Raw genomic sequence first — 22,876 nt, forward strand, 5'->3', positions numbered from 1 at the left:
CTGGTTTTATAGGATTATGCAATGCGAGGATACATTAGTGCCATGTAGCGTACAGAAAATGCGTGAGTGAGGAATAGGTCTAGAAGTGTAAATAACATGATAAAATCAAGGAGATGATAGTGATGAATATGGTCTAAAATCTGCGTGAACTGGATAGACGATAGCTAGGTGTACCGGGCCTTGAGTTGTACGCTGACCCGACACCGTATGGAGTGGAGTACCCAGACCTGGGTTCAAAGGGGAGAAGTCGCGGGGAAGGGAAGCTCGGCGAAGCCATGGGAGTCGCAGTGCGAGAGCTGGACTGGGATTGAGACGCAATACGCTCGTCGCTGTAACGGTTGAGGATTCGCACTATATCTGTCGTCATAAAATCTAGCTCTTTGATCTCTGTGATAGAGAGGGTGCAGTCTTTGTTGAGGGTGTCTTCACATTCGGTCTCGTTCTCCTCGCGAACCGAAATCTGGGGACTTGGTGGTTGACGCCTCTTGCGTCGAGCCATCACAATGCCCTCAAACACTCGAAGCATACAAGACTCCATGACGGTCTTCAAACGTTGAATGTCATCCAATACATCGAGATTCCCAACAATTGGAAGCCAGCCGTCGCACTCCAATCCCCGTTCCGTGACTTGGATCTCGTAAGCGCCAAAGAGCATATAGGTCATAGGGTCCAGGCGGGTCGTGGTAATCAGATACGTTTGAGGACTGGAGCCGACCATCGACAAATTCTGTCGTTTTTCAGCAAAAGCGTAAAGCTGCTTTTCCATAGCCTGGTCACTTCTAACGACGTGCTTGCGGTGATTCACGCTGCCTGGATGGATAAAGGTCGCCTACATATAATTAGGTTATGGAGAGGTGGGTGTACCGCATAGAGCTCACCTTGTCCAGCTGGGTGCGGTATGTCATCTCGCCGGTCCTGACAGCATACTTTGGCTGGGAAGCTATTGCTATCAGAGCAGCTAGGAGAGGAAGAGATTTGCCATTAATGTTCAGGTCGGGGGGCACGGTCAGCTCCCGGCTTCGAGAGTCGGTTTGTGCGACATTCCCACCCGCAGATACATCAATGACTCCTGCTTGGTAAAGAGACTGCATCAGGTGCCCCCGGATCTTGGTAATCAAGAGTAGCGTTGGCTTGGAGAGGAAGTTGTCGCCACAGAAGCGATTGGCAGACATATACTCGCCGCGACGCTGCATCTCGTACCACGCGTTATAGGCATTCAATATGGTAAGCGGGTCCGATCTGAACCCAATGGGCGACCATCTGATTTTCGCGGCAGCAGCCTGACCCTTAAGGTGCATAGGGGAGACAAACGGATCCCGATTGGTCAGAATGGCGGCGAGAGTAAGGGCCTGGTCGAGACACCGGAAAAAGCTTCCGTAAAGGACGAGCCTTCCCATCTGAACTTCTACAGGTAGTTGTAATAGAACCTTTCCCAGCGACGTGAGGTTCTTGCCTTGATCCAGCGCACCCACCATCTGTAGGTTCTTCATGGCGGCGGCGACACGGTCAGGTTCGGGGGGTTCGATGGCGGCAGCGAGAACTTCTTCAATTTCCATCCCAGGGAAACTGAGAGCCTTGACGTGCATGACCACATTGCTTAGGTCGACGCGTTTCATTTCTACGGTTGGATGAGGATGGAGGTTGGCTGCGCGAGCCTTACTGAGAATTCCGAAATACTCTCCGGAACGGTGCCTACCCGCCCGCCCTGCTCTTTGGTTCAGGTTGGAAGAACCAACCCAGGCGGAGATGAGGGACGACATATGGCGGTCAGGATCGTATCGCTGCTCCTTGATCCTCGCAGCGTCAACGACATAAACAACGTCAGGAATCGTGATGGAGGTCTCGGCAATATTAGTAGCCAGAATAATCCTACGAACACCCTCTGGAGGGGGCTCAAAGATGACTTGCTGTTCGGCCAGAGGAATGGTGGAATGGAGAAGGTGAATGCTGTACTTCGATGGATCGTTGAAGTTGATATCCATACTTCCAGCAAGGAGAATCTTCTGAACCGCGGATATCTCGTCCCACCCAGGCAGGAAAACCAAAACATGTCCTGAGTCAGACCGTTGCAAGACATATGAAATGCTAGCTGCCACCAAGGGAGATGGTAAATCCAGGTCTTCATCTGTACTGCTCAGCATGCGAGGGTCCCCCGGCAAAGATGCCGCCATTGAACGCCCACCAGACTGCACATAAGCTTCCTCACGAGCGAGGTATTTAGAGACCAAATCGTCTTGGAACACCCAGTTTAACGCGCGATGGTTTCTCAATGCGGGGATGAAATCTTCCATGAAGTGTTTTGTAACGGGGTACGTGCGGCCTGGGATCTCAATGACTTTTGCCGGTTCCCCATGTTCGTCAGGGAAGTATTCTTGGAACAGCCTGGGATCAATAGTGGCACTCATGAGGACAATCTTCAATGGAAGATTCCGAGCCTTGCGATCCTCCATGAGACGCTTGAGAACAACGAGGAGTAGGTCGGTATCAACGTCCCGCTCGTGAACTTCATCGACAACGATGTGCGTAACTTCGTCCATCCTAGCAGCCGAGAGCCCGCCTTCAGCCATTGCAGACTGCAGTTTTTTGAGTAGCACTCCCGTGGTGCAGAAAGTCACGGAGCCATGCTCTTCTGGCAATTTTGACTCGAAACGGACGCTGTAGCCAATTGATCCTTCACCAACAACTTCCCCTCTCTCCTTGGCGACGCGGTCAGCTACACTGAGTGCAGCCAGTCGACGGGGTTGAGTACAAATCAAGTTGCAGCGAGCACCCTCGCCCCTGTCGATATAGTCGTCCAGGAGCAGCTGTGGTATCTGCGTGGTTTTGCCTGAACCCGTAGCAGCCATGCAAATCGTGACATCATTCTCCCGGATATGCGACACAAGCTCCTCCGACCGAGTGTAGATGGGCAACGCAGCTCTTGTGTTGCGCATCTTTTCCATTGCTGGATCTTTGAGGTATGCTTTTCTCCGTTCCTCGAGTTCTTCTGACCTTCGGGCCAAGAAATCCCGAGGGAACCTGCGGGCATAGGATGGTCGTGGTGCAGGAATGGGGCTAGTGTGAGATCTTGGAGTGTCTGAGCCCATCAAGCCAGACCCAATAGCGGGTCTGTTCCTGTATAAAGTGCTCTTTTTGATATCACGGCATAGCTCGTGTATCGAATCCTCGAGTTGTGTACTGATGTGGAAGTAAACCTTCGGGGCAAGACCAAGGTCCTTTCCGGTTTTGGACGCCTCCACAAACGTCTTCCATAGGTCAGGATCACATTGCTGTAGATACTGCGCGACGTCCAAGTAGCACTGTATTTGTGCTACTTTCTTGGTTGTGCCGGAGCCCATGCCGATCTTTTTGCCACCCACAGTCATGACGGCTTCCCAAGTTGACTTCGCGCGCCCCTGACGTTGTTCTTCCAGCTCGATGTCCGGTTTTCCAAATTCGTATTTGCGACAGTAGTAGTCCATGAAGTTTCGCGCGCGCTCGTAGTTGACGACTGAACCGTCACTCAGCTCGATGACTTGCGGAGCAGCGGAACTGGAGGACGCTGAAGATTTGGGCTGGTCGAGCTGACCGTGTTCGTTAGAACTGATTGGCAAGTTCGCACTTTGTGACACGTACCAGACCTGTATCATGGAGCTGATAGAGAGCTGAAAGCGCTGCAAGCCTCTCAGCGTCCCTCCTCACTCTATGGTCGCCGATACCAAGCACTGGAGGAGTCGTATCGAGGGTAACGGTCACCCTGCACACGGGTATAAGCACAGGCAAATAGCATTTTTAAGAAAACGTTACCAACCTAGATACCCTCTCGGATGTACCAGAAACAACACCCTCCACTGCTTCATAAGTCGGTTGCTTGTCCAGGTGGTGACTGGCAAAATTAGCAACAGGAGACTTTGGATTATCTACGAGTACAGGTTTTACGTCAGGGCGTGAACCAATGTTCTTCCTGTGCTCCTGCTCGATGAACGTGGCGTCACGAAGAGGGCCGTCAAGATCCGGAAGTGTCGATTTCGAGGGTTGTTCTTTGCTCTTGCCCTTACCCCTTCCCTTTCCACGTTTCCATGAATCTTTCTGGGACGAGGAACCAGAGATACGCGACCCAAGTGAGCTACGACTTTTAGATGAAGATGGCATCTCGAATGGAGGTGATACAGTAGGGTTCCGTTGCGTCCCTTTTGAGGATGCGGGCATTGCAAGTGTAGCTGTGGAATGAGCTCCCGCTAGCTTGGGAGCTTTAGCCGGCCGCTGTTCTGAAAATTGAGGCGGGCTAGGTGACCGAGAATAATTGGCATCTGTGGTATGGTGCTTCTGCACGCTCGCTGCCGCTTGATTGACATAAGGTCGTTTGAGAAGAGACACTGCAGAAAGAGAACGCTTGAAGGGGTCCAATGGCATAAGGCGACACCCGAATCGAATAGTAAAGGCCCAACGCATAAGGAACTGTAGAAGAGTGCAATAATGAAAAGCCATGAGCATTGAAAACACCACTGCATCTGGCATATCAGCCGAAAACCACTCACATCCTCGGGTTCTCTAACGTCCCCTCTATTTTTTTTGGTACCCTACAAACGTTCAAGACAACGGCGACCTTGGCATTAAGAAGCAACTTCTGCACTCAAGCTATCTAAAAATACGGCCTCGGCATTTGCCGAACATTTTGGAGAGTTTTGAGTTTAAGTTTTACTTAGTCTCCCCTAGCAGACCAATCGGAGGGAAATATATAGTCGTTCCTTCGTATTGAGCTCAAGCTACAAGGCTCGAAGGATGAACGCAACAAGTGCACTGTAATAAGTGAACAACGAGGTGTTGTATAATCTGTTTACATGTTGTCTAATCGCTGCTTGATAGCATCCGCAATTCCATTCAGATATTTCAGTCGCACTGCAGCAGCTTTGGTTTCCTCCCAGTTGTTTTCGGCTACAGATCTATTGATTATGCTCAGAACTTCGCTCATTTTGTCTGTGACCAGAATTTTTGTTAACTTGCCAAAACGTGAATAACGAAACTCACTGTCATTATCCACTTCTAAGGCGCGGATTCGCTCGATGCCCCCAGCTTCTATCTCCTCTCGGACCTCCATTATCTCGCTAATGAGTTCCAAATCCTCTAAGGGGTCCACTTCTTCAGTCTGGAAGCCATTCCGCTGCAAAATGTATTCTATACGGTGCAATGGTGACGACAGTGCTTTGTACGCAGTGTTCACCGCGTTGGACACGTGAAGTGCGGTATCTCGTTTGGACTGCTGAATAAATCCCTGCTAAAACTGTGCATTGGTCAACTCACTTCACTCTTAGTTGCCCATGCATCTGGGTGAGATATTCTCTGTGCTTCAAGGAAGCGGCGTTTAAGGAGCGCAGCATCCACCGAAAACGGGTTGGGTTTATAAGGAAGGCCCAATATATCGTGGTACGATATTGAGTCGTGAATCCTTGCAATATAATTGCAGCTTGGACAGACAGGCAACGCAGTTGGAAGAACAGCCCCACACGACGGACATGTCTTGGTTAATGAGGTGACTACGCTGTGCCTTGACGAAGATGGGCTGGCTTTGTCAGAGAATGCTCTTGCGTAATATCTGTTCGGCGGCGCCAGCAGGTCCGTTGGTTGATGTGTTGCTCGAGCAACCTTGAAGGCACGGACGACGGAAAGACGGAACATTCGGATGAGGGGTCACTTGTTTACTAAGCCAAGAAATAACAGAGGAGTTTCCTTTTTGGAATAATTTCACCATCGTGATTCATGACTTCGAATGCCGTGACGTAGTTGCCTATATGACCAGCTGCACCTCAGCCTGTCGAGTTGCTGTGCTGGGTGAGCCTTTTTATTACTTCCCCTCGTACTCAGGATGTCGAGTGGTGAGCACCGAAACCAGGGCTCGTCTTCGCTGGCCAGTCCTAGTCCACCACAAGCGATGATGGAGCCCGATGATCCATCAGCAGTTGAACCTGCACGTCGTCGGTTAGCTCCAAAGTCTCGCTTCCGTATATTTTCTTCCCTTCCAAACCTTTTCTCTTGCTGCAATTTTAAGCGTCCCAAACCACATCCAGCGGATTCAGAACTTGAAGCAAACAGCTTAAACAACTCCGTAGGCCAATTACCGCCTCTCGAACAGACCAATGATAGCACCACCATCATCAATTTGGACATTTCAAGTATCTCCAATATCCCTGACAATAAGAATGAGTATCGTTGGGCTGTTGTGTATGAAAATCAAAGAGGGTGCGACCACCATTTCAACCCTCATGTGTATCTTCCCTCACTTATCCTCCCTAGTCTCACCGTTTTCTCGTCACCGTATTATTCACACCTATCACTTCTTCCCATCGATCCTCCACAATTTACCGTTCCGTCCAAGTCTCTGAAACAATCTCGGCAACCGAACATCTCTCTCTCTAATTATCCCCTTCCTGATGGCACCTGGCGCTGGGTCTCCAGATCATGGATGATTGACATGCGCACAGACTCGGGGGAAGTTCAATACGACGGTTTTGAGTACAACTGGTTTTTTCGGGAAAACAACTGGCATGCAGAGATCGGCAAACTAAGCACAGGTGCCTGGGTGCGGAGAAGACGATGGGTGAGACTTATGATGCGGCCGGCGCAGCACACGACAGGGCACTCGGAGGGAAGTTCAAGTCCATCCACTAGCAAGAGCAGGCTGTCTGGCCAGCCATTGTATACGAGTCTCGTTCATCCTCAATCAGATATCGCGCTAGACGAGCTCGCTCGAGAGGCCAACCTGGAATGGGAAGGAAATGAACAAGACTGGGTGCGCTGTCGTTGCCTGATGCGAAGACTCGGTAGAGACGGTCGCAAACTTGAGCTTTGGCGCATGTGGCTTTCGCCACACCTCTCTGATGTTTCTGATACCGACCTTGCGCGCAAAGGGAAGCATCCTGAATATGAGTCCTCTCCGTCCATGAGTTCGGGAAATAATGGCTCGGGCATCCAAAGTCCACCTCTCGAACACTTGGGAACACTTCTCCGAAACCACGTATGTATTTCCATTGACATGTGTATCATCATTTGATATAGCCTTTATAGGGAGATGCGGTACTCCGATCGTTTATCTTCCCAGACTCAAGAGCGCAGTTTATCAATCTTATTAAACGTGCTAGTTTGGCTAGTGAGTTAGGACGAAGCCTTGGAAACGGCTTCTCTTCCACTGAAGTCGACTTCTGGAGCTACTTGAAGGGCTTAGACAAAGTACTTGACAGAGATGATCAAGCAGAGCGGAGTCCGGGAGACGACTCGAAGGAATAACTCTTCAATAAGGCGTCGTTGCGAATGATTTTGGGCTTAAGCAACAGAACCACGGTTCAACTACTTATGGCCCATGGGGCAGTAAATTACTAGCGGAAGGGGGTTCCAGGTTCATAAGTCGTATATATGTTTAATTTACTAGTGATAACACAAATCTTGGTTGAACTTTTGCCGCTAAGTTGCATGTGATTATAATAATCCTACATGACCTTTCGTTCTCACCCGAGTTCTTCTGCAGAGTTTTGATGTCAACGCCGTCTCCCACTGAACATACTGAACCAGACTCGGAGCATAGGAAGAGGTCATGGAACGATTTTGCAGCATTCTTGACTCAGAAGCCTAATATTTGGCCAGATGACCCAAGTCATCCGGCGCAGGTTGCCCTTCGCACATATTCTCTCAGCTTATTTCTATCCCTTGGTCCCGCACTACTTCCAGCTGCCTTTTCCCTCATTACGCGCTCGTCCGCTCCGGAAACTCGTTTGGGTTCGTTTAGACGCGTGTTGAGGCGCGAGTTGAGTTTCACAGGATTTCCGTTCGCCATCACCGTAGCTGTTGGCGGCGGCGTTGCATTGAAGCACTTCTGGGAAGCAATAGGTATCCGCCATGCTGATAACCAATATGATCTAGAGGTTCGACAGCAGTCAGTGGTGACTTCTGCTTTTCAACGACGTGCAACGGTCTTCTCGCTCGCAGCTCAGGCGTGCTCACGCATGTCCAACTCAACGCCTTTCCAGAAAGCGTTACTGTCAAATGCTTTATCCTCGACAATCGCGCTATTCTTGCTTCAAAGGATCGGACCGTTAAAAGCAGGGTCTCGTCGACCGTCCGCAACTTTTGGATTAACACTCTTATTCTTCGTTCGTGCAACCGACGCAATCATGCAGCATTTCCTGTGCACGGAAGCAGCTCGGAAAGCTAACCTACATATCATCTCCGCAAATCGGTGTCGGTCGAAGCCAAATTCATTATTGCCTGCTGACGGCGACCACAAGGCCAAGAAGTGGCACCAAAGTACAGCTGCATGGATGGACACCGTTATATTTTGGGCTTGCAGTGCCAGGTACGAGCATGCTCGATGACCTTGTATTTATTCAAACCCATTGTACACAGAATCATGTGGTGTTTCTTCTACCAGCCGCACAGGTGCTTAACAATGAAATGAAATGGTATCAATGGTCTAAATCCAGTTTTTTTTTATAGACTTCCCCCTTCCTATGTGAAATGGTTAGATATTATTCTATCACCATTATGGGCAACTCTTGTTTATTGTGCTACGTTTTTCACCTACCAGGATATCTTCCCTAGCCAACCTAGACAAACGGCTACTAGATGTTTTGCGTGTCATACGTTCTAAAGAATGGACCTATGGGCACAGTTCCACCTGTTCTCACCTCCTGACATCTTATGCTAAGGATCGCGGGTACCCTCCATCTTGGGGCGACCCGCAGCTCTTGCCTGCATTTGGCGGTGCAGATGCAGACGCGACCTGGAAGGCGCTTGGCGTGCCTGGCCGGGGTGGTGTGGGTGGTTTACCCTGTGAGTTTGTGCATTCCGTGGTTGCAGCACGGTGGGGTCTCGACAACAGCTGCCTCACAAATGTTGGTGTGAGATTCTCTCTAGCGTTTGTTGAAGCCATAGCTCTATACCTGCCTGTAAGTCACTTGTGTGGCCTAGAGTTCATAACATTGCATCACTAATCATATTTCAAGGTCCATTTCCTTCCTCTCCTTCTTACTCGCCCTCGCTCCATACTCCAACGTCACCGCGCCATTCCCGCGCTCCTAGCCGCAACCCGCAGTGCGACGTTCCTCTCCACTTTTATATCGTCGTACTTCTTCGCTGTCTGTCTCACGCGCACCTTGGTGCTCGCGAAACTGTTTCCCTGGATCGCTCATGACGTGTGGGATGGACCATATGGCTGTGTGCTCGCGGGATCACTCACGTGTGGTTGGAGTATACTGATCGAGAACGCACGGCGAAGGGGCGAAATGGCCTTGTATGTGTTGCCCAGAGCCCTTAAAGCGTCTTTACCGGCCAAGTGGCTTGCAAGTAGTCGCGCCAGTGTGAGACTTGCTGAGCGGTCAGTATTCTTATAGATGATCTCCTTGCAATACTGACGGAACGCAACAGAATCGTTTTTGTTCTATCACTGGCTTCACTGCTTACTTTTGCCACCCATGAACCAGAATCCCTGAGGGGTTTGTCGCGATGGACCCTTGCTTTTGTCACGAAGGGTTCAAATGCTGAGTTCTGGAAGAAACGCAAAAGAGAGACTGAGACTTCTCCAGAGACATCTATTTCTTCATCCTCCAACTCAACCCCCACGCAAAGCATCGACCGCTTGTAAGACTTTGGACAATGCTAGCTAGGGCTGACGTACGTCACGGTCAGTACTGCCATCTAGATCACGCTCTTGCTTCTGCGTACTTCACAACCCCGTTCAAATATCCCACTGCGCATACCATAAAGGATCCCCTGGCAGATATCCTCACACATCGCCTGTATTTCGCTTACATTCCGCTACCTACCCGCTCCAGAGGTGTAAAATGTGGTCGTAGAATGAGCAACTCGCGATCTGCGTCTCCCCATCTACATCTGGAGGGGCGAACGACCAGTCCACGCCGTATGCTAACGACTTGTGGTCGTCAAACCGTTTCACAATTTCCCATGTCATATCTTCTCCATGGTGTGCCTTGGCCACCTTGAAGCCGTCGTGCATGCCCGCAACAAGGATATCCTCCTTGCGACTGGGCGACGGATGCCACTTGACACGCCACGCACCCCCTCCGACGTCTCCTTGGACGAGCGGTACTAGCGGCTTCCGAGTGTCAAAAACACACACGTTATTATCGTAGCTGTGTGCAACTTCAACAGCCATGATCTTGATAGCGAAGCAACGACCTACCTTCCAACGGCTATGAGATATTCCATGTGTGGATGGCTCTGGATAGCCGTGACACCTGCATTAAATCTTCGCGAGTATGAGAGAGGTAAAAGATGCTTGAAGACAGCTACATGCCGCTTGTTTGTAAATATCGGGTGACTAAAATTCTGTCGAACATCCCAGCCCTTCATGGTTAAATCATCTCCACCCGAATAAATGATGGAGGTATCCCAATAGTTCCAAGCAGCAGTCCAAGGTTCGTAATCGTGCGCGTGCCACCTGTTAACGACAGATACTTTGCCAGTCGAATCAGGACTCAGAAGACATAGTGAGCCGTTTGACAGGGAAACTACCAGAGAACCAAGAATACTGAGCATCCTGGGTCAGAACTGCCTGTGCATTTGAGGGTCAGCATACTTCGTGGGGTATCTTCGTGTCGACCAGTCTAAAGAAAGGCACAGAACATCTGATGTTGCGCAGGATACACTTTGAAAAGTCTTGAGTCGACGCTAAAACCACTGGGTCACGATTTCGCGAGATTATGAACACATTGTGTGGAAGCCACCTCTTCTTTGTGCCACTCATGAAGCGTAATGTTCCCTTCCGAGTCTGCAATTCCGAGTACAGGGGAAGCCGTTGAAGACGTATGACACCTACAATTGTACAATTATCGCCATTTACAAGCTTGCGACGTAGATCTCACCATTTCTGATCGAGGACAGCTGCAAGGCTGATTTCCTGAATCTGGGAACTTGATGACAGACGTTCAAGCAGTGATTCGCAGGAATCATTCACTGGCTTACACTCCTCTGTTCTCCGTTACTTGAAACACAAGACACTTGCCGCGGCGAACTTGACTTTGCTTTCCTGTCGTAGGTTCGAAATCTGATTGGCCGCCATCTAATGCAGCGTGCGCGGCATCGGCGGGGGACTGTTCTAACCGATAGGTCCCGCAGACAAAGATATCTGAAGCACCCTCATGAGGGCAAAACTCGACAGAATCTGCGGGCCAGACGGTGTCGAACGCGACCATTGGAGAAGAGGAACCGTACGTGGTGGCAGTGCCGCAGTCTTAATTAGGCTACTAAATCTAGCGTTCTCATCATCATGATGTCACCAGCAAGTTCTGCGATATTCGATGACCCGTCTCCCTTTCCCTAGATCATACTACTAGCCAAGGTCGATATAAAGGTAGTCCAGACCAGAGACCATCGTTACCAGCTCCTCTCGTTCTGACAATTCGCCATCATGAACTTTGAGTTCACAGACAAAACGCAACAATCTATCGCGGCTGCCATCCAGCTCGCAAAGGACTATTCTAATGCGCAACGTATGTCCACATTCAAGTCATAATATATCGTCACTCACTTGTCCTCCAGTCCACCCCGCCCATATCGCTGCGGCTCTCCTGAACGAGGGTGCAGGAGATGATGTACCAGGTGGTCTGTCAAGCAACGGTGGAAACTCGCTATTCTCTTCTGTTATACAGAAGGCTGGCGGTGATCCAGTAGGTGTTTACACATTTCCGCATTGTATGTGACACTCATCCACTTCATGATAGGTCATTGTAAAGCGTGCACTCCAGAAGAGCATCGTCAGATTGCCCTCGCAATCTCCACCTCCAGAGGAGGCCTCCATGAGCGCTGGCGCGCTGAAGGTTTTGCGCGAGGCCCAGTCGCTCCAGAAGACTATGCATGATTCCTACATCGCACAGGACCATCTACTTCTCGCACTTCTGAAAGACCCATCGATATCCTCTATTGTCAAGGAGGCCGGTCTCACCGAGGCTGCCTTGAAGACAGTCATCGAGCAGACAAGAGGAAACCGTCGCGTCGAAAGCAAGAACGCAGAAGCAGGTTTCGACGCTTTGCAGAAGTATGCGGTTGACTTGACTGCTCTTGCCGAAGAAGGCAAGATCGACCCCGTCATTGGTAGAGATAATGAGATCCGGAGAGTCATTCGTATTCTTTGTAGAAGGTAGGATCCACATTCCTGGTAGTATCCTCAAGCTAACTTTTTCCAGAACAAAGAACAATCCTGTACTGATTGGCGAACCTGGGGTTGGCAAGACATCGATCGCAGAGGGTCTTGCTCAACGCATCGTCAACCGTGACGTGCCAGCCAGCCTCATCGGACGCTTGTTTTCGCTTGACATGGGTGCGTTAATGGCTGGTGCGAAGTACAAAGGCGAATACGAAGAACGCATCAAGTCAGTTTTGAACGAAGTGGAGAAATCATCTGAGGATGGCACATCAATTATTTTATTCGTCGATGAGCTTCACCTCATCATGGCCGGTCGAGGTGCCGAAGGCGGTGGCATGGACGCGGGCAACCTCTTCAAGCCGCTTCTGGCTAGAGGCAAGCTGCGTTGTATTGGTGCGACAACTCTTAGCGAGTATCGGAAATATATCGAGACAGACGCTGCTCTGGAACGAAGATTCGCGCAAGTTTTGGTGAACGAACCCAGTGTTCCTGAGACGATCAGCATTCTTAGAGGTATTCGAGAGAAATATGAGGTCCATCATGGCGTTCGAATTTTGGACGGTGCCCTGATCTCTGCTGCAACCCTGGCCCATCGCTATTTGACTTCGAGACGTCTTCCTGATTCCGCCATTGATCTTGTGGATGAAGCTTGTGCAAGGTATTTTTCTTTTCCTCTTCACGCCGAACCATCTGATGGTTCTTTGTTAGTGTCCGTGTCACTCGAGAGACCTCACCCGAGGCAATTGACAAACTTCAGCGTCGTAAGCTCGAACTGGAGGTCGAAATTCATGCCTTGGAACGTGAGAAGGACCAGGCCAGTCAGGAGCGTCTAAGTGTTGCTCGCAAAGCTATTGCAGATGTTGACGACCAATTAAAACCACTTCGGGCCGCCTACGAGCTTGAAAAGCGTAAAGGCGACGAAATCAACGAAGTGCGGAGAAAGATCGATGAACTTCGCGCTAAGGCGGATGAAGCGGAGAGAAGGTATGCATGCTACTCTTGATAAATCAAACATCATTGATTCATTGCCGCGCGTATTAGATATGACCTTGCAACCGCATCTGACCTTCGCTATTATGCGCTCCCAGACCTCCAGAATCGCTTGGAGACCCTGCAAGCCAAAAAGGTCGAAGAGGATGACAAAATTGGTGGAGGTACAGACACCGTCACTCCTGAACAGATAGCAGAGATTGTTGGACGGTGGACGGCTATTCCAGTCACACGCTTGATGTCAACCGAAAAGGAGAAACTCCTCCGCATGGAACGTATCCTCACCGACAGCGTCGTCGGTCAGCCGGAGGCTGTGAAAGCTGTCGCCAACGCTATCAGGCTCTCGAGGAGTGGCTTGGCCGACGCTCAGCGGCCCATTGCCAGTTTCTTGATGGCCGGTCCTTCTGGCACAGGAAAAACATTGCTTAGCAAGACAGTAAGTTGTTGTAACTTCACAACTACAGTTACTAATCGAAATACCCGCAGCTCGCCACTCTTCTCTTTGATTCCCCTGATGCCATGATTCGTATCGATGGTTCCGAATATTCTGAGAAACATTCTATCGCACGTCTTATTGGCGCCCCACCCGGCTATGTCGGTCATGACACCGGAGGACAACTCACCGAATACGTTCGGCGCAAACCCTATTGCATTATCCTGATCGACGAGATTGAGAAAGCTTCGCGAGAATTCGTCCTCCTCTTCCTTCAGGTTCTCGACGATGGCCGACTCACTGATGGACAGGGTCGCGTTGTTGACTTCCGAAACACTGTTATCATCATGACGTCGAATCTAGGTGCTGCATACTTGAACGACGTGGGCCAAGGTGCAGTAACTCCGCAGACCAGGCAGCTAGTGATGGGAGCCATTGTGGGCCATTTCCCACCTGAGTTCATTAATCGTATAGATGAGATCATCATCTTCGTAAGCCATCACATATCATGCATTTTAGATCAATTTCTTACACTCTTGTGCAGCGCGTGCTTTCCAGAAGCAATATGCTCAAGATCGTGGACTTGAGACTCAAGGAGGTCCAAGACCGCTTAGTCGAGAGGAAGATGGTACTTGACATCGACGGCGAGTCGAAACAATACCTAGTGTCCATCGGGTACTCGACAACATACGGAGCAAGGCCATTGAACCGCGCTATCCAGAGCGAGCTTCTGAATCCTTTGTCGGTGATGTTGCTTTCTGACCGCATTCGTGATGGGGAGACTGTTAAGATTCGGTTCGACGGCCCCCGCAATAAACTTCTCGTAGTACCCAATCATGAAGGCAAGGCCGATGTTGATGGAATGGACGAACATTGGGAAGATGATGACATTGAGATAGAGGAGATGGATTAATGGCTTCTTCATTCAAGAACTATATGTAAATGTGGGGCATCTCGACAACTGTATTATCGTACCTTAACGTGTAGCAAAATCCGTGTAGCAGATTCTGAATCATAATGTACATCGACTTGATTTGGGTTGGTCTTTGCGGTACCGTCACTTTCCTTTCTTGGTGGCCACAATTTCTCGCTTTCGGGTGCGGCCGTCTCGATGTCCGCAACCATGCTTAGCCGTCGTCTGGTGCATCGCGCCTCCCAGCTGAAGGTGCTGAGTCGCTCATCTTCTTCTTCTTCCGCAAATCCTTTAACACCCATTCCCGCCTCTCCATCATCTATCGCCAATCAAGCACCAAACCATCCAACGACATGGTCAACAAGCCAGAAACCACGCTCGGTCGCCCAGTCAGGTCCGCGTTTTGAGCAAACGATCTTAGAACTCCAGCCCAATCCATTGAGCGCGATGGAGATGATTAACAATGAGCCTATTCGTGTTGTGCATGGGCGGAAAGCTGTTTGTGATGGTGGTGAGTGTGCTTTTCTTTCTAACTTGAGGGTCGGCATGACGATTTGGTGCAGGAGGAGGACCTCTTGGACATCCCAAGATATATATCAACTTGGTTCGTATTGGTACTCCAGAATGCTTGTACCATAATTGACATCCTTGTAGGACAAAGCTGGTCCTCGGCCATGCGGGTAAGCATCGTCACGGCTTGATGTGCACTACTAATCATTTTGCTACTTGTGCTCTGCCTTTAGTTACTGGTATGTGACTATTTTTTTTTTCTGGTTGGCCTTTGAGCTCACATGGCTTCCAGCGGCATCCGCTTTGAACAAGCTCCGCATGACCACTAAGTTACAGTAGAATACGGATAGTCTCACGTAGTCAACCATATAGAAGCAAGACATTCGCTCCTTCTTTACTAGGGACAGGGAACTGTCAACATGGGCTGTCAACTGGCATATGACTACATTATCTATTCTCATCCCGCATCAGACAGTAGTTTGCATGTTTCTAAATGCCGTCTGTTGCAAATGTGGGTAAAAGTACAGCGGCGCTCTACAACGCCCGACCAGACTAAATATACTACTAGAATGGGGTAAGTATGGTAAGATAACCAGGAGGAATACTAGTGTCACATCAAATCCGGGCAAAAATGCCCGATGGACCTCCTGGGTTCAGTGAGATACGGTTTAGGGATGCACAGGTATGAACGAACAGATGTAGCAATGAATGGTTTGTTTGTCCACTGGTCGAACAGTTCCTAACCTCACAAGACCTAGTCAAGGTGTTAAATAAAGCCAAAAGGAGAGTGGTTATGTCGGCAGGATCAGTCATCTTCCGGCGAATGGAAAGACATGGGCGACAATGGAGGGTATTCCCCTTCTGCGACTGCTTCCAGTTGAGAGAACGGGGGGAGAGAATGTGGCGATGATAGATGATCACTAGGGGATGATGGTAATGGAGTCTAACATGTAAGTGAGCTCGAATTGAGATGTAGAACTATAGTTTGACTTACCACTTTGAATATCGGATTTATGACGGATTGAGGATCTATCCCTGGACTTGGAGGGTGACCATATAGTTGTCCATTACATTCATATGACTTGTGAGAAGACGAAGGATATCGTATCATCGGAGGAACCATATATGACGAGTGCTGTGGACTGGTAGAATCGGTGCGAATCCACGGCCGTGGTGATGGTGATAGGGAAAGCAGATTGAGAGGCGGAGGTGAGGAAGCTCCTGACGCGGAAGAATCAACAGAGGCACGTATGCAAAAGTCATTGAACTGGTGGTCCAGAGAGATGGAGTTTGATGACCGAGCAGAAGTGGGGAATTCGTCAAAGGACGTCGTGCCCGTGCGTAGCGACGAAGCGGATGTCATTCGGTTGATCCCGTACAGCGTCGGTCTTCGCGTCCGTGACGGACCAGGGTCGCTATCGACTGTGGCGAACGAGATGGCGGACATTCGGCTCAAGCTGTGAACATCTGACGAAGACATGGAGTGATCATCATCAAAGTCTCTACGTCGTGCTTTCGACAAACGTTCATCCCGTAACCCCCACCGGTCGGTGGGAGCCAGCGTGCCGTCGATAGGGTTGATATATCGACCTGAAGCAGCATTCAACGTTGGCGATGACACCTTCACACCCGCTTGCGTTTCCTTCTGTCGAATAGGACCAGAAGCAGACAACTTGCTGTCTTCGTATGGCGTTCCCCGCTGATTGGAATTCAGCAAACTGGCATGCGTTTGCCACATCCACTCCAACTCGTTCCGCGAAGTAGTCTGCATGTACATCTGACTGCGCTTCTGCATGACTGCACGAGCCTGTTCCCTCTGCGTCCGCTCTGCCATTGCGCGGCGCTGCTTTTCCGCTTCGCGCAGTTGTCGCTCTGCCTCCTTCTTGATAGCTTTGGCATCCTTACGAGATGGGCCGTTGATAGGCTGCAACTCTGCCAATGACGGACTATCAGAGTTCGTGGATTGTGTGCGCTTGAGCGATGGCGTTGAGTTAGAAGAGGCAGGTACTTCGTCGACGGGTGGCAGCGACTGCTGATGAAGTTTCTCTCCGTGTCCAAACATAGAAAGACCCCATTTAGAGGGCTTCTTGCCAAGGCTGAAGTGTAGCTTGCTGCTGAGTTTGATGCTCGGCGATTGGGTGGCATCGTGGGCGGGCATCGGATGGTCAGGCTCGATACGGGGACGGGACTGGTATTCCGGTACCGTTGGGGAAGATTGGACTTCCATAGGGTGGCCCACGTGGTATACGTCAGGAAAGCCTTCTGCTTGTGGAGACGATACCTCCATCTGGTCGGAATCACTCCGCGCGTGACCAGCCCAAGGGGACGGTGTGCTTCCTTGGGTGCGTAGTTCTTCCTGAATGTCCGAGTAATGGGAATGCGAGTGTATGCGTGGATCAACGACATATTCTGACGTTTTGTGCGAGTTAGGTGTGTGCGTGACGAAGGAGGGGACAAATGCGGAGCGATGGGAGGAGGAAGCGTCGGGTATGTGTGACGGGTGGAGGCTCGGAGGGTGATGGTAGGGTGATTTGGGGATAGAGTGATGTGAATGCGATGGAGGGATGCTGCGCGGTGAAGCGGAGGGAGTGAGGTAATGTATGCCGTTTGAAATTGATTTCGATGGCGTAGAAGACAGAGTCTGTGTGTGAAGAGCAGGAGGCATCGGAGGAACGTTCCCTGGTAGAGCTTCGATAAGGTATGGATGTTCGAGACACTGTCGACTGGTAAGACGATTATCAGGATCATACTTGAGTAAGTCCGATATACAATCGATGAGTTTGCGAGGGACACTGCGGTCGAAATACGACGAAAAGTCCCGAGGAGAGGACTGACATGTTCATGTCAGTAAGAACGGGTATATGGTATCGCAGCAACGGACCTTTGGAAAGGCGAAATTGAACTGTTTCGCCATCTTAAGTCCTCTGGTCCACTTGCCACCACCGACGGATCTGCCACGGACGTCCGTTCCATGGTCTGCAGGGTCCCCGAGAACCTCGCAAATGCGATGTATCTGGTCTATTTGACCGGAACCCGGAAATAATGGTCGAAGGTTGACAAGCTCAGCCATGATCGTACCAAGAGCCCACATGTCGACAGGATTTGAGTAATCTCGACTGAGAAGCAAGACTTCGGGGGCGCGATACCAACGTGTGGAAACATATTCGGTGTATGGCGGTGAACTGAGTGTTTCCCTCGCGAGGCCAAAATCGGCAAGCTTTATGATCGCGACGACATCCTTCTCTGTAGGCGCATTGGGAGGTGCTATCGGAGATATTGAACGGTATTCGAAGAGGCCTGTTGTGGTAACGAGGACATTCTCGGGTTTCATATCGCGATGGAAATAACCCGAAGAATGAATGTGGTGCAAACCCGAGACGATCTGACGGAAAATAGAAGCAACGAGGCCACCAGCAAGGGTACGGCCTTTCCGCGCCTTTATGAGATGGTATAAATTACCTTCCATAGACTCGAAGACGAAATAGAGTTCCTTGGTATCTGGTAGGAGAAAAAAATCATAGAGTGGAATTATGCAGGGGTGAAATGGTATTGCACGTAATGACTGAGAGTGAGGGGGGTGAGAAATGGAGGCAGTGAATGATGTCGAGTGACGTACTTCGAGCTCCTTGAGCTTTTTACATTCATCCCAACCTCCCTCCCACTTCTTTTTCATTCTCTTTACGGCGACGAGACGCTTTCCAGCCCATTCTGGCCTAGCTCCGCCACCGCATTGCATAGGAGAGAGGGGTGTATTGGGGGGTAGGGTCCCATGCCAATCACACAGCAAGACTGTTCCAAAAGAACCGTCACCCAGGGTCTTGATGGGTGTATAAGAGCGATGGGAGTCTACAGGTGAAAGGGGGAGGAGGGGGGGTGGGGGTAAACACGATATGGTTAATGAAATAAATAGAATTAATATTGACTTACTTGAACGAGAGTCTCCGACGAGGAGTTTTCCATTCTGTATAGAGACTGAAGGTATACCAATGACGGATATTGTCTCTTTAGGGTGAGATGAAGCGGCAGACTTGTGTGATTGGGAAGGTTGTGGTGGATGGAGGTGACCGTTTGAGTTGTGATTGTTTTGTGATTCATAGTGTAGACCATTGCTCTGGTGGGCATGATTCGAGGATGTGAACATGATACGCAGAGCATTGCCTAGTGATAGAAAGTGGGAGGTAGAGAGTTTAACGAGAGGGTCGTAATTGCAGCTCGGATGCTGAGGCTAATGGAACATACGAAAGAAAAGAAAAGAAAATATATAATAATTGATGATGATAAGTATGAAAAACCTTGGAGGATGAGCAAGATGAGCTAGCAATTAGACGACGAACTCGAAAAAACAGACAAGTGTGAAGGTAAAGAGAGAGTAAAGCGAGGAGGTTTGATACAACCTTCTTCTTATCCGAATTAGGAAATACTATCTAAAGCTGTGCTGAACCGACGCTTTTCTGTCTTTCGTTATATCGATAATTAAATGTTTTCATTCTCTACTTGGCTAAGTCAGCAACGGAGTTCGCCTTTCTCCTCATCCCCCAAGTTTCCTCTTCTTCTCCTCCTCCTCCTTCGGGTATAGCCGGGTCTCCCCCCACAACTATCTATTCGGTCCCGTTCCAATCCTACTACCTAGTGGATTTGCGGCGTCTCTCGAACACTTCTCAGAACAAGCGTGGCAGCCAAACGACATCATTAGTAATATCTCATCAACCGCTTGGCCTATACTTCTTCATCCCTTCTCCCATCCACATGATGACATCTAGAACTTATTTCAGCCTCACTTCTTTTAATTTCTCTCACCGCCCACTCGATCTACCCAGCTTCTCTATTCCAGCCAACTAGAATGATCCTTCCGTCAAACCCTGATGATAAGCGATCCTACTAACATACAATCTCACACTTTTTCACTTCCACATTTAGATTCGAATCCTCTGTCATATCGTCATAACTTACCCACTAACCGTAAAAAAAAAAAAAAAAGCCATGCATTCAGTGATAGATTGAGTTTGGTTTAAGATCTTTGTCTCACGAATTTGATCTAACACCCACTCCCCATTAATAACTCTTGGCTAAAAACACCTGATCAATTGACATACTTTTCATCTGATCCCTATGGTATTGATCCGACCACCATGGCCAAGTCTAGACGCAAGCCTATCCTCTAACATGTCCCAGATCGGTTATATGATAATGGCTATGCCCAACTCCTCGCCTAGTACAAATAATATTCTTCCTTCTAGTAGGGAACTTCATGGAAGAGCTTCGACACGCTCTCCCCATAATGGCTTCGTCTGATAACCTCCCCGAGCACTGGTCCAATGTCGATAACTTCGATCTTCGAACACTTCGCCTGGTTCTCCTTCTGAGGTAACGTATTAGTCACGATCAATTTCTCCAGTCCGCTTTTTTCGACATTTTCCAGAGCATCACCGCTCAGTATTCCATGTGTCACGATTGCGTAAACCTTGGCTACACCTGCTTCAGTCAGATGATGTGCCGCAAGGCATAACGTTCCACAAGTGTCGGCCATATCGTCAACCAGGATCGCAACTTTGTCCTTGACATGTCCGACCAGAACCATCCGCGATACGGAATTGGCCTTTTTACGCTCCTTGTGAAAAAGAGCAAAATCAACGCCCAGACGATCTGCAATAGACGTTGCCCTGAGACATAACTATCAGCACTGACATATAGTCCCAATCAGGAAGCTGTTACCTCTTGGCGCCGCCCGCATCGGGGGAAACTATCACGACATTGTGCAAATCAAAATGGGTGCGTATGTACAGGATTGATGATGGCTCGGCGAAAAGCTACAGGCGCGAACGTGTCAAATTTTGTGCGATCTGGGAAACGTCAACACTCACGCTGCAGACGACCAAAGTGACAAACGTGAGTAACCAGTTTCAAACAAGGTCAAATACTTACTTATCCACCGGGACATCGAAGAATCCTTGAATTTGTGATGCATGAAGGTCCATGGTCTATATCCAGCACATTAATTCATTGAGTCAACAGAAGCGCAGAGCAACGTCAAACAGGCGCAAGCACCGGCAGTGTCGCCCCGATGATCCCTCAAACACCGGACACTTACAATGACATGGTCACAGCCTGCTTTTTGTATCATGTTGGCCACAAGTTTCGCCGTGATGGGAGCGCGGCTCTTGTCTTTCTTGTCTTGCCGTGCGTATGGGAAGAGGGGGACGACGGCCGTTATGCGCTTTGCACTCGCAATCTTGCACGCATGGATCATGATGCAGAGTTCCATGAGGGATGTGTTGACTGCCCCGCAGCCAGTATTGATAATATACACATCGTTCTCGCGAACGCTCTCTGCGATGCGGACGATTGTTTCGCCAATGCCGCTCTTGGTCACTTCAGCTTTGGCGAGAGGTAGACCAAGGCTAGAGAGCAATGGTAATGCATGGGTGAACAGCGCGCTCGCGAGTTCATTTGTATTTACCGTCGAGCAATGATCTCTGCCAGCTCAGGATGGCTTGTGCCTGCCAGGGCAACTCCGTAAGAGATGATTGTGAAAGCCAGAATCCAAGGACGAACCGGTGAAAATTTTGACTCCAGTTCCGTTCAACATGATATTAACTTATACAAGGGAGAAAGAGAGATAAATCCATAGATCGAAGAAACGAAAGAAATAAGAAGGGAAAGAGAAGGAGAAAAAAGTATGATGTGACGGAAGAGCCCCGATTATCACGTGACGAAGAAAAGTCAGAGCGGTAACAGATCCTGTGACTGCGTGACGATAAGGTGATGGTGCGCTAATAATGCAACTCGTTGTTCAACCAGTAGCCTCATGACCGGCGCGGACAAGTAGTGTAGCCACGTCAAACAATAGTCAGACTGGGCATCGATATCGCACGCCCACTGAGGGAGTCACAACACAGGATTTCTTGTATTACATGATTAACCAGAATGGGTGACATATGGCGCTCATGCGGAGGGCTGAGCTTGACCCTACTGTGATACTATGTCCTTCTTTGCCTGGCGTGCCACTGAGACAAAAGTGGGGGAACACGTCATATAAACGCAAGCACTGGATGAGAGGACCCAGAACTCCTCGAGTGTCAGGAGACGCAAAACTATCAAGTCATGAGGGATCGTGATTTATGTGCGCTTTTTGCAGAACCGCTTGTGGCAAGCGCGCCAGTCATTCGCCTAAGCGTTATTTAGCATCACAATAGCCAATATCATTGTGATTCAAAAGACTCGCCTGACAAGCTCTTCCACAATAGAAGGCAGACTGATGGGATAAGATCGGTCAGTTCTCAGTACATATACTCGGCCGGAAGTTGCATGCCTTGCATGAAGAACAAGCTAAAAGCCGGCTCTGATTAAATGTCGTACCGGGACACTGACACTGCGATTAGCAAGTCTCATAAAGATGTACCAAGGAGGTACCTACGTCATAGTTTCCGCAGACCATAATGTTTTCAGGGTGGGACAGTCTTACCCTCCTCGCTTCCTCAAGGTCGCCCTTTATTTCGTACACTCCACCAAGATTCTCGACAGTGACTGCAGCATCATATGCAGGCCCCATCATCATGCGGACGGAAAGAGCCTTTTTGAGCTGCTCTTCAGCATCCGCGATTCTGCCCATCTTGAGGTATAGTTCTCCGAGTGCATTGCGGGTGATGGCAGTAGTCGAGTCATTCTCACCAACTGCACTGAGTTTAAGCTTGAGTGCACTCAGGTGGAGTTGCTCTGCACCGGTATAATTGCCTTGATGAGAGAGGCTATGGGCTTGATTGTTTAAGTGAGCCGCCTCAGTAACAATTGCCCCAGATGCTGGGTCAGTGTGCAAGTGCATTGTGAAGTCAGACATGTTAGACCCAAGAGATACGATGAGGGGTAAATAGTCTTACTTGTGACAAAGGATATGTGTTGTGTC

At 49.5% G+C, this 22,876-nt stretch overlaps 10 protein-coding genes across 10 annotated transcripts; 4 read left to right on the plus strand and 6 right to left on the minus strand.

Annotated features, from left to right (window-relative positions):
- Positions 1-133: 133 nt before the first annotated feature.
- Positions 134-4,131, minus strand: EDB91DRAFT_1046679 (P-loop containing nucleoside triphosphate hydrolase protein; the record flags this gene model as incomplete). Its single annotated transcript, XM_041313281.1, has 4 exons — positions 134-829; positions 879-3,563; positions 3,616-3,736; positions 3,791-4,131. 4 exons carry the CDS (start codon positions 4,129-4,131, stop codon positions 134-136), a joined length of 3,843 nt encoding a protein of 1,280 aa, XP_041181573.1.
- A 566-nt stretch (positions 4,132-4,697) lies between these two features.
- On the minus strand, positions 4,698-5,716 carry EDB91DRAFT_1110744 (uncharacterized protein). Its single transcript, XM_041317720.1, has 3 exons — positions 5,281-5,716; positions 5,008-5,236; positions 4,698-4,956 (listed from the first exon to the last, which is right to left on the minus strand). The coding sequence occupies exons 1-3, from the start codon at positions 5,653-5,655 to the stop codon at positions 4,817-4,819; spliced, it is 744 nt and encodes a 247-aa protein (XP_041181574.1). The 5' UTR covers positions 5,656-5,716; the 3' UTR covers positions 4,698-4,816.
- A 13-nt stretch (positions 5,717-5,729) lies between these two features.
- EDB91DRAFT_1344565 (uncharacterized protein) lies at positions 5,730-7,436 on the plus strand. The gene is made up of 3 exons (XM_041325809.1): positions 5,730-6,216; positions 6,271-6,991; positions 7,042-7,436. Exons 1-3 carry the CDS (start codon positions 5,843-5,845, stop codon positions 7,258-7,260), a joined length of 1,314 nt encoding a protein of 437 aa, XP_041181575.1. The 5' UTR covers positions 5,730-5,842; the 3' UTR covers positions 7,261-7,436.
- On the plus strand, positions 7,348-9,887 carry EDB91DRAFT_778370 (uncharacterized protein). Its single transcript, XM_041328364.1, has 6 exons — positions 7,348-8,323; positions 8,374-8,406; positions 8,464-8,487; positions 8,555-8,915; positions 8,973-9,343; positions 9,394-9,887. The coding sequence occupies exons 1-6, from the start codon at positions 7,506-7,508 to the stop codon at positions 9,608-9,610; spliced, it is 1,824 nt and encodes a 607-aa protein (XP_041181576.1). The 5' UTR covers positions 7,348-7,505; the 3' UTR covers positions 9,611-9,887.
- Positions 9,693-11,200, minus strand: EDB91DRAFT_778237 (WD40-repeat-containing domain protein). The gene is made up of 7 exons (XM_041328362.1): positions 10,951-11,200; positions 10,851-10,898; positions 10,713-10,800; positions 10,565-10,656; positions 10,283-10,516; positions 10,169-10,234; positions 9,693-10,118 (listed from the first exon to the last, which is right to left on the minus strand). Exons 1-7 carry the CDS (start codon positions 11,178-11,180, stop codon positions 9,788-9,790), a joined length of 1,089 nt encoding a protein of 362 aa, XP_041181577.1. The 5' UTR covers positions 11,181-11,200; the 3' UTR covers positions 9,693-9,787.
- A 195-nt stretch (positions 11,201-11,395) lies between these two features.
- On the plus strand, positions 11,396-14,650 carry EDB91DRAFT_1309588 (P-loop containing nucleoside triphosphate hydrolase protein; the record flags this gene model as incomplete). Its single annotated transcript, XM_041325079.1, has 8 exons — positions 11,396-11,477; positions 11,527-11,654; positions 11,709-12,124; positions 12,171-12,788; positions 12,839-13,114; positions 13,172-13,556; positions 13,607-14,044; positions 14,098-14,650. 8 exons carry the CDS (start codon positions 11,396-11,398, stop codon positions 14,464-14,466), a joined length of 2,712 nt encoding a protein of 903 aa, XP_041181578.1. The 3' UTR covers positions 14,467-14,650.
- On the plus strand, positions 14,488-15,612 carry EDB91DRAFT_778566 (ubiquinone oxidoreductase 20 kd subunit). The gene is made up of 5 exons (XM_041328365.1): positions 14,488-14,977; positions 15,030-15,070; positions 15,121-15,146; positions 15,210-15,215; positions 15,269-15,612. The coding sequence occupies exons 1-5, from the start codon at positions 14,665-14,667 to the stop codon at positions 15,303-15,305; spliced, it is 423 nt and encodes a 140-aa protein (XP_041181579.1). The 5' UTR covers positions 14,488-14,664; the 3' UTR covers positions 15,306-15,612.
- A 169-nt stretch (positions 15,613-15,781) lies between these two features.
- Positions 15,782-19,117, minus strand: EDB91DRAFT_1244591 (Pkinase-domain-containing protein; the record flags this gene model as incomplete). The annotated part of the gene is made up of 5 exons (XM_041322423.1): positions 15,782-15,919; positions 15,971-17,806; positions 17,858-18,538; positions 18,593-18,822; positions 18,904-19,117. The coding sequence occupies 5 exons, from the start codon at positions 19,115-19,117 to the stop codon at positions 15,782-15,784; spliced, it is 3,099 nt and encodes a 1,032-aa protein (XP_041181580.1).
- A 1,092-nt stretch (positions 19,118-20,209) lies between these two features.
- EDB91DRAFT_1235413 (phosphoribosyl pyrophosphokinase) lies at positions 20,210-21,562 on the minus strand (the record flags this gene model as incomplete). Its single annotated transcript, XM_041321316.1, has 6 exons — positions 20,210-20,636; positions 20,689-20,783; positions 20,907-20,954; positions 21,065-21,374; positions 21,434-21,473; positions 21,529-21,562. The coding sequence occupies 6 exons, from the start codon at positions 21,560-21,562 to the stop codon at positions 20,210-20,212; spliced, it is 954 nt and encodes a 317-aa protein (XP_041181581.1).
- A 119-nt stretch (positions 21,563-21,681) lies between these two features.
- On the minus strand, positions 21,682-22,876 carry EDB91DRAFT_778772 (uncharacterized protein). The gene is made up of 4 exons (XM_041328367.1): positions 22,391-22,876; positions 22,286-22,339; positions 22,199-22,228; positions 21,682-22,143 (listed from the first exon to the last, which is right to left on the minus strand). Exons 1-4 carry the CDS (start codon positions 22,808-22,810, stop codon positions 22,093-22,095), a joined length of 555 nt encoding a protein of 184 aa, XP_041181582.1. The 5' UTR covers positions 22,811-22,876; the 3' UTR covers positions 21,682-22,092.

The sequence above is a fragment of the Suillus paluster genome, assembly GCF_016628075.1.
Source record: "Suillus paluster strain FC165 chromosome Unknown EDB91scaffold_7, whole genome shotgun sequence".
In the NCBI taxonomy this organism is placed as follows: domain Eukaryota; kingdom Fungi; phylum Basidiomycota; class Agaricomycetes; order Boletales; family Suillaceae; genus Suillus; species Suillus paluster.